Source organism: Aptenodytes patagonicus, chromosome 2 (genome assembly GCF_965638725.1).
Source record: "Aptenodytes patagonicus chromosome 2, bAptPat1.pri.cur, whole genome shotgun sequence".
NCBI lineage: Eukaryota > Metazoa > Chordata > Aves > Sphenisciformes > Spheniscidae > Aptenodytes > Aptenodytes patagonicus.
In genome coordinates, this window is record NC_134950.1 from 134,354,451 (window position 1) to 134,367,078 (window position 12,628).

General features: G+C 42.0%; 1 protein-coding gene across 2 annotated transcripts in view; it reads left to right on the plus strand.

Annotated features, from left to right (window-relative positions):
- The first annotated feature begins 3,676 nt into the window (after positions 1 to 3,676).
- SKAP2 (src kinase associated phosphoprotein 2) overlaps positions 3,677 to 12,628 on the plus strand; it is a 121,437-nt gene continuing 112,485 nt past the window's right edge. The window contains exon 1 of one of the 2 annotated variants that reach the window (XM_076331293.1): positions 3,677 to 3,817. In XM_076331293.1, the coding sequence (XP_076187408.1) occupies positions 3,769 to 3,817 (49 nt within the window). In that variant the 5' untranslated portion in view covers positions 3,677 to 3,768. Of the gene's footprint in view, positions 3,818 to 10,211; positions 10,306 to 12,628 lie in introns of those variants that run through there. The other variant, XM_076331294.1, reaches the window with a different exon arrangement.

Consider the following 12,628-nt stretch of genomic DNA (forward strand, 5'->3'; position numbering starts at 1 on the left):
TGTAACTCAGAACATGAAACAGTGACACCAAAGTCTCCAAACCATGTAGAAGAAAGGTTGCTGTAGCAATTTTTCATCATATGAATTAATAAAGAAACAAGCACTCGGTGTTCAAAACTTTTACAGTCTCACTGAGTACATTTTAGTTCCATTTGTGATCATCAAAGCATCCCATAAACTGAAGAGTGTGTTCAGCTCATGTTCGACGGGCTGAATTCTAAGTGCAGGACCATGTTTCCACATCCTAACAAAGTACAGCCAGTGCAACCCAACTGTGCAAACAATACTTGAATGCTTCAAAGATTTTGTTTCTGTATAAAATGCCTGTAAGAGGAGAGCAAAATAGGAAGCTTTCATGGAGATGGATTCTGAATAGAAGAGGATACATGAAATTTTAATGAGTTGTTACATGAAGTACTAGCTCTTCTTTATGCTTTAAAATTAATTTGTAAACTTATTCTCAGAACAACTGCTGTGATGTCCTGAATGTATCTCCGCCTGTGAGGAAATCATTTTAACTCCAGCAGTAGTAGCAAATCCTAAGAAAACATTAATGATGTTTTGCCAGAGCACAAAGGGTTCAGAATATGTTTTTCCACTGTTAGAGGCACCGCAGCTTTTCTTCAGTGCAGCAACCACAGTCAAAATGCATAAAGAGTTGCCATGTTTAGAGCACTGTCATTCAATAACATAATTTTCTGATTTTTTTAAACCCAGAAGTTTTTGCATTTCTTTGTAAAGAAAGCACTTCTGTAAAGAAAGTCTGTGCTCCTTCCGTTTAACAGCTGTATGTGCATGCCAGAAATCTTTGCCAACTACTGTTTAATGTAATTAAATAATTAAAAGAATATAAATATTCTGATTATTGAGTAGCTATTTTGTTTTGAATCTGTCAAAAGAAGACAGGCAGCCAACGGGATGAACAGATGAGAACAGAGAGTAGCTTCAACAAGGCCGCTGCCGCCTGTATGAAATAGTGCAGGGAGCAGTGCAGGGAGCATGCACTGTAATCCAATTAATTTTCTATTAAAGGACACGTAGAGAACAAGCAGCAGCTGCGCACAGGTCCTGTTTCCTTCTTCTCCTAGAACCCAAGTTTTAAAAGCACGGCTGCAGAAAAGTGGAACGTTTCACGGAAAAACGCTGGATTTCCCAGTACGCTGCGTATGTCGGATTTCTCCAGGGGGGCAAGGCAACGGTGATGCTGCTCCCGAATGGGAAACTTCAGTCTTCCTACAGCTGCATTACTGTAGGCTCTCTGCAGATTCAGGCAGGCTATTCCTCCCGAACTCCCTGCTTTCGTAGCTCTCCCCACACAGAAGGACAATAAACTTCTGTGTGTTCCCTGTGGCGTTGCTACCCGCACATCAAGAACCCCTGATCTATGGGCCTGATTAAGCAAAGCGGTGTGTCTGGTTTTGATGAGGCGCAAGCTGTGGAATCTTCAGAAACCAGGCTGAAACAGCGCTGAAGCCAGACTTGTTTCAGTGAAGGAGTCTGTTTTGAATTATGCTTCCTGTTAGCGGTAGATTTAAAAATTAGGGAACTATGAGTAAATCTGGAACTTAACAAGGCTTAAAATAGGCCTGGGTCACAAATCTTGCTAACTGTGGTCTTCCATGCAACAACAAGGAGGTCTTTAAGAAAAAAAGTAAGCAGAAAAAAACAGAGTGGGGGGTGGGAAATAACAAACCTAAGTTATTTCTTCTAATTTTATGTTCTGAAACTCAGGGAAAGCTCACACAAATGGTAAACACATGGAATAAATTATCAGGAAAAGTGATCTCAAAACAAAGACTACAGCAGAGTTTAAGTGACATCCTTGACTCATTTCTGGAACAGAAATGGATGGAGCCATAAAGTCAACACAAGAAAGTAGGATTATGATTAACCTGAAAAAGGGCAAACAAATTAGACTACAAACCATTTTCCCGTTCCTTATGGCAGCTTCCCAAGACTGCACATCTGAAATGTGTAATTTGACATAAGCCCAGAGAGCCCTCCTTGCCAAGTACAGAAAAATTAATTGAATGTATTCTTGTACCAGAAGAGTAGTAGATATTTATACAAATAAAGAGGCAAGATCTATTTATACACATATGCACCCAGAGGCATGAGCATGTTTATTTTGAAATTAGATCACTAACATAAAAATCATTATGCAACATTATACAGGTCAGTTAGTTAACTGCTTGAGTTTCAGTCAAGATGGCCATAAAATCAGGTAGTAAAGCTGCAATGCTTTGAAAACCCAGATGTATTTGAAATGAGTTGTTCCATGTAATTAAAAGAGATGTCAGAGGTCAGGAGAATAATATAACCTAACACCACATCTACACTGCAGACTTCAGCTGGCACAGCTACATCAAGCAGAAGTACGAAACTGTTTAATACCCGACTGATACAGCTGTACTGCCAGCTGTGCCACAAGTGTTAATATAATTACACTGGCATAAAGGTAAAGATAACTTCTTTTCCTTGCTGTTTTTTCTACACTGGTATGATACACAGATGTGCTAACATAACTGCAGCTCTAACACAAACACTTTCTGTAGTAATAATATAGATATAGCCAAAACCACCAAGGTCACAGAAGCACATACTAACAGTTTACTTTGACTATTTCCACACTAAACATATTACATCACTGATGTGCTCCAAATGCATACGACTAGGGATTTGTGGGAAAAATATATCAAAGCCGCCCCATAAGCAAAACTTCCACCAAGTCAGCCCTCCTTGCAGCCCACCTGTGTTGCTTAGGGACAGCGCCTCTTCCTACCTCTGCCCGCACATCTGTGCTAACAGACGCCAATACCAACAGGCCTGTTCCCACTGCTTTACTTTCCATTTCTTATTTCACTGCATGCCTCGTGCATGCATGTGATTTCCTCCTCTCAAGTCCTCTGGCTTGATTTTGCCAGCTGCAACCGCTGGGACATCGGCACAGCCACTGTGTGAGGTCGGCCTGCGGTCTGCTATCCCAAACCCTGACACTGGTAACGACAGCAGGCCGAAAGGGAAGAGGGGGAACCAGCAGGGCCTTGCTGAATGCCAGGGCCAACATTCTCTCCCTTATTCCCACAGCAGAGCCATCCCGCCTGCCAACAGGCGAGCTAACGTCACCATCGTGCTCCGAATGAAGGTTGGAAAGATATTTGGAAGAAATTGGGTCCAAAATTTATCACTCTTCATACCCAGCGACCCCTCCACCACCCTGCCTGTACCTGCGAGAGGAGGCCGGGGCCGGCAGCCCTCGGCTTAGGAAGGGCCTGACGCCTGGGCGGGACAACCAATGGACCAATCAGAGAGCAACTTCCGGGCATTCTCATCCAATAGTCAACTTCTCGTGGGCTTCGGGGCGGAGGCGAGCAGACGACTAACGCTGAGCGCCATGTTCGATTCTGGCAAGGGGGACGGGCCTCCGCGGTGCCCTCACGCAAAATGGCTGCTGGCAACGGTCACGTGGGAGGCAGTCCCTCGTGGCGGGGGCGTTGCTAAGGGGAGGGCACTCAGCAGCGGGTATAAACATCGGGAGGGGGATGAAGCGCACGCGCGGCTCTGGAGGGCGGGGGGAGCGTGGAGGGACGGCGAAAGCGTCATGAAGCCCCGCCCCGTGGCTCGCAGCCCCGCCCCCGTGGCTCGCGGCCGTGCCGTTGCGGCCGGGGGGCGGGGCCTTCGCTTCCTCGCTGCCGGGGCCGGGGCGAGCCGTCGAGCCCCACCCGCGGGGTGTCCCCGGCTTCCTGGCTGCCCCCCGCCGCCCTCAGCATGCACGGCGCGCTGGCCATCCCCGAGGAGGTCTGCAGCCTCCTGGCAGGTAAGGCCGGCCGCCGGCAGGGAGAGAAGGAGGGAGGGAGGGCTTCCCGGGGGGCGGGCGGAGGGGAGGCCGAGGGGGGCGGGCCGGCGGGGGGGTGTGGCGGGCCGGGGCGGCCGGCGCGGCCGGGGCTTGCGGGGGGACCAGCCCCTTGTGCCGCAGCCCCGGCGGAGCGCTCCTCAGCGGGCGCTGGGCGCTCGCTCCCGCTTCACGGGTTCGGGGGTTCCCTCCCCCCATCAGTTCCTCTCCCCCGGTTGCTCCCCCCCCGCTGTGCCCCTGCGGCGGCAGCCCTCCGGCGCGGTGCTGCGGTTCCCTTCCCCGCGGCTGCTCGGCGCACCCGAAATGAGGAAGCGGAGAGGTCTGGTTCCCGCTCCCGGCCTGGCCGTCGTGCTGAGGCTGAGCGCTCGCAGCCCCCCACCCGCCTGTGGGAAGGGGTGAGGTGTTTGGGACCGCTGCAGAGCTACACCAGGGGTGTGAAAGTCCTCAGCTGACACGCGTGTGTGGAAGGAGCCGGACGTCAGGCGGGCCCCGCGGCCCTGTTTCTGACCGCTGAGTTAACCGCTGAGCGGTCGGGTGGAAGTTTCTCCCCTTCAAGGTGTGTCAGCGGCCCGGCAGGTACTGTCGGGAGTTAAACCGTGCTGTTCTGGTGCCAGCAGGCCCCTTTCCCCGCATTAACTGAAAAAATTAAAAAACTTCCACGCTAAACGGCTTAGGCTAATGTCATCGAAGCGAATTAAGATGTTACTGAATTGCTGGCATATTGTCGTATCAGTCAAATGTATCTGACTGTGACTGTCTGCGCTCTTACGGATACATTGGAGCATAGGAATAGGATGATTTCTCACCATGAAAGGTTATCAGCAATAGTGTTAGTAGAGACTTCAAAATACCGGTGTTGTTTTTTATGTTCAAGACTTATATGTCGATTTTTTTTTAAATTTATTTTTTGTTCATTAAAATAAATTGTATATTTCCAGTTTGGGATTTCTTTTATCTTTATGGAAAAATTCATAAAAGACTTTGCTATCCTGAAACAATTTTAATTTCAGTGGGAGCCTCTTTCTTTTGAGAACTTCTGTTTCTGCCACAGGAACTTGCGTAGCTCTGACTAAGCCATTCAAATTACTCATGCTTTTCAAAATCTTCCCTCTGAAATCAAGTACTCGATTACATGGCTGGGCACCTGCTAGGATGTGGTGTAGCTCATCACCTTTGAAGACTGTTCTTTTTTTTAACACTTTGATTGTAAGAGTTAATGCTTGAAACATTGCTCTTGCCACATCTTCTCATCTTTAAAGCACTTCTGTCAACTGTCTTAAGTGTTTTCCTAACTACTTTTTGTAAGTACATTATTTGCAGATCATACCATCTGTAGTAAAATCTGCATGAAAGGCCACCAGAAAAAAGGAGAGCTTGTGATGATTTCTTATCATGGCATAGATTCTTAATAGTTTTAAAAAAATAAATATTAGCCTTAGAGAGCCTTTCCAAACCTTGGTATTTTCTGTGGTATTACTGTATTCTGGAGCTTGTGATCACATGAAGTGTGTGTTTGTTTCAGAGCTATTTTCACTGGGTGAAGCTGATCTTGAAACTCTTCAATATTTTAAGTGCTTTTAGGATTTTTTTGAGGGGGTGGGTGTGATGCAGATGGGATGATTCCAGTTTGTGATTTGTTTTTTTGTCATGGTGCTTCATTTACACAACTTGTCCTTCTCCCCATCTTTATCCAGTCTGCCATGGAAAGAGGGATACAAAAGTTTGTATCTTGAAGTGAAACCAAGAACACCTGTTTTCCCTCAAGGAGGGATGTGTATATGTTCTTTCAGAGTCACTATGATCAATGGCCTAAGTTATAGACAGGTATCTAGTGTTTGTACAGTGTGTACAGCTTCAGCTTTTCTGGAAGAAAATGAAATGGTTTCTTTAGTGCTGTCTATAGAACTGAAGTTAAGAGAATGGAATGATTTACCGATGATCTTTAAATCTTTGTTTTATTATTATGGTAGCATAAATGCTACATAATACATCTCTACAACTGTAATGGTATTAATTTCCACTTAACTTGCATTCACACGCAATTTTGTTTTGGGACTCAATGCAAAATGAGCTTAACACTTGTTAATTTTATGACAGCGTAATTATGGAGTAAGTAGAAATCCAGCAGGGTGGAGATGGGTAGTGAGGAACAACTAATAGTTTGTAACTTTTAATTCTTACTTGCAGAATTATCAAAGGGGAACAAATTTAAGGGTAATTAAAACAAATGTAAGGCTAATTATGGTTATACAATGTAAAAATTCAATAACCTGCTTCCTTTTTTAAAAAATACAGCATTACTTTTCATAGTTTGTGTATGTTAACCTCTCCTTTTTTTTTTTTTTTTTTTTAGGTTACCAGTCAAGTGCATGAAAGTTAGAAACTAGAATAATTCAGACTGTATAAGCAGTTCTTTCACTGATACGTTTAGGTTCTGGTAATCTTTAATTATATAGTCTCCTGCTTCTTTTTGCTCAAACTATTCATGTAGTGAAGAGGTGTGGTAATAGAGGAAGGAAGGGAGGTCTGTAATATCTTTACTATTCATTAAGCAACTCTTACACAATACAAAGACTGCGGTGAGTAGATAGTTATTAATTTCTGCATGCTTTTCTTCGAGAGTGCTTCTTAATGTATTATTTTAATGGCTCACAAGTACTGATTTAGCACCTCTTTGAGATGAGGGAATATTGTTTTCCTGCCAGTAAAATTAGTGTAATAAGATGTGATCCGGGGTCGCAAAAAACAATCAATGGTGGAACAGAATTAGAATTCAAATTCACCTGCCTCCATGCTGTGCTGGTTTCTCCAGAAAATAATGTGATCTGGATGTCTATATTCAGTGGCCATTATGAGAGCCGGGCACTTCTTCATATCAGGTTCTGTTGAGAACATGCAATTAATGTCTAGCAACAAGCACCTTTTTTTAGCGTGATAGTCACATAGCAGTGAGGCAGTGACAGATACAAAATCTCATAAACATTGTGCTCTTCCTCCTCTCCTTGGTCTTTTTGCCCACTATTTCCAACTTCTGCAACAAGTGGAGGAGCGACTGTACAGATTTCCTTATCCCTGCTTAGCCTTGATTGATCGTTGGAGTACCATCCACCCACTATGCTGAACAAGTAGGGGTCCTACTGGAAAACATACTAAGTGCTCCTGTAGTTAAACATGATGATAATGGGAATAAACACACCAGGGGATGAATTAAAGTTGCACAGGAAACTTTCTGACTTGTGAGTGCTTTGCTTTGAACCTAAACAATATTATATCTTTAACGCAAAACCAAATTCTGTCACACATGCCGGCAGGGTCATTATAGTTGCATGTCAGTGGTGCTGAAATGTTCCAGGCAGAAGCACAGCTTGAGCTCAGGGCTAACCGCATTAGTTGGAAACAGGAGGAAGCTGTTTCTGTAAAGTTGAAGGGGAAAGGTCAGTGTGGCAATGGGCTTATTGCAGAGGATTGTTGGGATTTCACAGTCCCATCCTCTCTTCTGTGACTTGTTCAAGTGGTGGGAGGGAAACACTGGGGTCAGAAACAGGGTCCTCTGGTCATGAGTTGAACTTCTGGTGGCAGGAGAAAATAATGTTTTTGTTCTCTTGTCTCCCTCTTTACACCTGGGAGATGTGTGGTAGCGTATGTAACTTCTTCATTCCCTACCTGTGTCTCTGCACCTTCTAGATGATGCTTGAGATTTTGGAATTTAGTGAAGGAAGCTCAGCCCCATTGTGTCCCTTTTTCTTTTGAAAAGGTATCCTCTGTTGTGTTTATATGTTTAGGATCTTTTTGTGGGTGTTTGGCAAAGTGGGATGTTACTTGGTGGTGGTTTTTTGGGTTTTTGTGTGTCCCCCCCCCCCCCCCCCCCCGTCGAATTATTATTGGTTATGTAGATTGTTGGAGGCCTGCTCATTTTTTTTCCTTACTCTTTGATGCATGCTCTAAGTTTTGGCTTGTCCATAGCTGAGAAGGATTTCAGAGGCTGCTTCTTCCCCAAAGGCATATTATTTCTCCTGTAACATAAATCATACTGGTTGCTTCAGTCATCTTGACTGGAAAAAAAAAAAAAATCTTGAGTTTTTTCAGTAATGGAGATTTATTTGGAGGAGTTAAGAATTCTTCATTTTTTAAAAGTTTTTGATGGTGTCATGATCATTAGATATATGTATAATTTATATCTTTTCCCCTCTTATCTTCATGACACCTGTGACTATAGTAAGGGTCCTATTGCTTGTTTTATTCAGTTTTCCTTTCACGCTTTGCAGTATTTCCAGTTTGAATCTTCTGTATTCATGTTTTAAAAGTTATAAAGATTTTTGCTATGAAGATGGAATAAAACTTTCTCTAGTTCATATGGAACCTTATATCCAGTCCCAAGATCCATTTTCCTTGTTCTACTAAACAAAACCCCAAAACTAAACAGAAACCAATGTTCTTGCCCTAGAGACTGTTTCCACCCAGATGTTACTCAGTTTGTTTAAATGCTTAGTCATATTGTCCAAATTGCCTTTTTTCAATGTGATTCCTCTATTTTTTTTCTTCAAATTAATATTGTTTACCCACTTGTTTAGTTGCGTCCTGGAAATAGCATGCAGAAGAGGGCAAGGCAAGAAAACAAGATGGTGGATCCAGTGCATGAGTTTAACTTTGCTTACCTTTTATTTTTGGGCACTACAGTAGTTATATTTACCCCTGATGCCCAGAAAACTAACTGTCCTTTTTTGACCTGTCAGCTGTTGCTGGACTTGCTCCTTATATTTCTGTCATAGGAAAAGCCACCTAGGTACAGTGTAGCTCTTCTTCATTGGCTGGTTTGATTTTAAAAGGGTATTGTTGTTTAAAACTTTACTCTTTGTTTTAAAGTATCATTTTTCACGTTTCCAAGGCTTTAACGAATGCTGGTTCTTGCTGAAAAATCTATCTTTACAAGATAAACCAGGGCGATTATTGTAGACATCTTCTAAGTAGACATGTATTTACAGCGTTGGTAATATATATGTATTTCAATAGTAATGGAATAAGAATAGAAATAGTGAGGTGAAAAAATGCACAGAGGCATTGCTGGTAAGAAATAACCTCCAGTGATTTGAAACATAGTTCAATTGTCTCTGCCATAAATTTGAAAATAAGTGTCATATACGGGTGATAAAAATGGCATAGGCTATTTTTTATATACTCATTATTCACTTAGTTTGTCTTTTTCAATTAACGTGGAGTCTATCTTTCTCATCTGACTGGGTTTACGTTTCTTTCATAATCATATGTCAACAAACCACAATAGATGCAGCATAATGTGGCATACAGTGTAAATCTTTAGGTTAATCCTTAACGTTTTTTACTATAGTTCATTTGGAATCACTTTGTAACTTGATCATGATTTGTACTGGTGTGTTTTTTTCATGATATGCTTAATATGTTACAGCTTGATCTTTTCTTACCTCTTTAATGTAGAGAGAGGATGTTCAACTACTCAGCCAATGAGATTAGATATATCTTGAGATTAGATATCCTTGATTATAATATTTTTTTCTTTAACTTCTTAAGAGTTGTCTTACCTGTTTACTTCATTTGAGGAGTCTTAGCAGTTTGGGTGTACTTCTGCTTTCTAAATCACTAACGAAACTGTTGAACGTCAACGTTTGTCATGATACTTTGTCTGTGGCCACATGGCAAGATAGCCTTGCTTTTGCGGATTTAAGGTACAGCAGTTTCTAAAAGCCATCCTTTCCAGGACTTTGCGCTAAAAGGAATGCTCACCTACTTGTTAGGCTGGATCAATGTGATATTTTTAGACATCTTAGAGTGTCAGTCACTTTTATTTTACATCATGTGTTCTGTTTCTATATAAGTATATATATATATATTTTTTTTTTAAAAGACAGTTTAGCAAACTCTGGAGAGAGACTTTTAAATATAGTTGGGAAGGAAGGGGGAGAGCAGAAGCAAAATACTCATATTTCTTGATTCAAGAGGACAGGCAGTCATAGATACACTTGATAATTTGTATTCAGACCTGTTCCCTATTAATGAATTGCACAAAAACTTTGAAATCAAATTAATTAATTGCTTTCTAAGGCCAGCCCATGTAAAGCTGAAAGATACATGGCAGTTTGTTTAATGTTGGTCACCTTTGGGCAGTGTGTATGCACAAATGTGCCTAGCTTGCAGCTACCTTCCAAAATTCTCTGGCCTGCCTTCCCAAATTCTCTGGCTTGCAGCCGGCTTCTGGCACTCTGAGTCCTTGAGGCAGAGGAGAGAGATGGGAAAAGGCTGGTGGCTGGAGGAATTGTTCTGCTGACCTGCCATTCCCTTCTTGTGTGACTGGCAGTGCATCCGCCAGGTGACCCCATGCAAGTGTCCCTTGTCATATGACGGATGAGTGTCCAGCCCTGAAACAGGAGCCTGCATTCTCCTCGGGTCACAGATGGGGAGCTGCGTGTGTGCCCTGCCATGTGAGTAGAAACACACCTATCTCATCGCCAATTTATAATTGTTCTCTGTCATTTGAATGGCATGAACTCATCAGGTGATGAAGAAGTGACTAGCTCCTTGATAATGTGATAGACAACATTTTGGTTATCTACTGGACGAGGGGAGAAAGGAAGACCCAGGGCACAGTCTGAGTGCCTCTATGAGAGTCCGTTTGGCCCATCCTGACACAAAAATGAGGTAGTTCTGTCCTAAGTATGTTCGTTTATTTACAATAATGATAATTATTGTAATTATTGTAAGTGCGATTTACAATCATGATATTAAGCCCTGTAAACAACAAAAGTGCTATGATTTGTTATGATTAGCACTTTTTAACACAGCACTTGCTTTGGGCTAAAAATTTACGACATTCCTGAAAAAGCCCATCTGTGTAGTTTCAGCCTTCATTAAAGAAAATAGCCCCAAAGACTTAAAATGATGAAAAACTTGCAGTGTTGTCTGTTTATAGTCAGGGAAGTAAGGAGAACCACAAAATGTTTTAACAATGAAAAGCAAAATAAATCACAACTTTTTTCCTTGTAAAAGGAATGTAGGGGAAAATGAAATTAAAATGGCTTTTCAGCTTTTGACTGTTGTATGAAATGGCAATTAAGCTTTGAACTGTGTGAGCCGGTTGAAGTGGACAGAGCTAGACTGTAGCGTGACTTTCCTTTTCTGTCAGTTTGTAACCTGTATTGACAGAGCAATTTGTGAGTGGATCGTATCAATCGGATCTTTCAGTCCGGCAGCTGTTGTTCACTTCTGGAGGCAAATAATTTCTCTGGGGCATGGTTCAGACAAAGTTAAAATTATGAGCTTTAAGAAACAGAGCAACGAATATGGGTCTTCAAGCTATTGGGCAGTCTAACACACAAGCTTAAAAGTTAAGAGGTGTTGAATAGGTTTCCAAAGCTTATTTCTCTTTGTAATTTTAGTGTTTTCAATGGAAAGAGCTGTGTTTCTGCAACGTGTGATACTGAATAGCTGTTCAGTTTGTTAGAAACAAACTATTTATGGAAATAGATAACTTGTTTTGTTTGTTGTGTGGTAACTGATTAGTAAAAGTGCTTTTCAATCACAAATATGTTCAAAGATGTTTTCTTTTTGGAGTTTATCTTTTATTACTTTTTAAAATTCCTCAACTGCTACTGAAGCATGAAAGAAACACATCTATACTGAAGTGCTTGTGACTAGTGGCTTACACTTTCCTTTTCTGTATAGCATTAAACTAGCAGAGGAGAGATTAAGTTTTGGATCATCCTGGAGAAGGAAGGGCAAGTAAGTGACTAGAATAGCGGTGAGAAATGGGTAAATTTTGCTGCGTCTGTCTGAAGTTCACTGTATGAGACTTGCATCTGTCATACTGAAGTCCTGAGTTCTGTTCTCATTCTAAGGTAAATCACTTTGAGGAATGTCAGAGAAATTGTGTGAATGTTCCCTTACGTTAAGCCAGTGATGAAGCTCTCTCTAATAGCAGGGATTGCTCCTTCCATATGCAGCGTGGAAGTACAGGTAGTGAAGAGATGATCATAACTCAGATAACTTCCTTGCTTCTTGTCCAGAGGAGCTTAGTATAAGTTACTAATCTCATGTGCATCTGGCACATCCTGAATGGATTTACAATGCTAGATCAGAAGGTGGCTTGAGCAAGATATGTAACATGCTGTGTAACTGAGTAGATAAGAAAATCTATGATACAGTAACATAATTTTCCAAGTATATTGCTTCTTTAGCATCCTGTTGAAGATCATGCATATCATGCATCAGGTCTGTCTTCATATTTTGGCGTTGTGATGAATCAAGCTATATGCTTTTTCTGGACACACAGAAGTAATAGTATTCCATGATGCGAACAGTGCATTCTGTTTGTGACTACCTAAGCTCACAGAACTTGTTTAACTATCTCACAGGAGAGGGAAGCTATCCCAGGGATGTCTTCTCTGTGACTGCTGCTGCTGTTCAGAAACAACAAACTTATCAGGAACTTGTGCATGCTTGCTCTCTTTCTGTCTCTCTCCTTCCGCCTTTTCCTCCTCCATCTCATTACCTACTTTTAGTGAGAAGAGATGGAGCATCTACTTCAGCCCTGTACCTCCATGGTTGAAAATTCTGCATTATTTCTGCTTTTGAAGTCCAAGCTTTTCCAGAAAAGAATAGGTTGTGTCAACAATGTAGTTAGTCCTCAGATTTTCATATATACAGTGTGTTCTAAGCCAGAAGTGGTAATTCTTTCTTCTGATAATACAATTAAGGAGTATGTGGGGAAACGAAACCAAGTTATCTCAACATTTGTGTTTGAAAAAA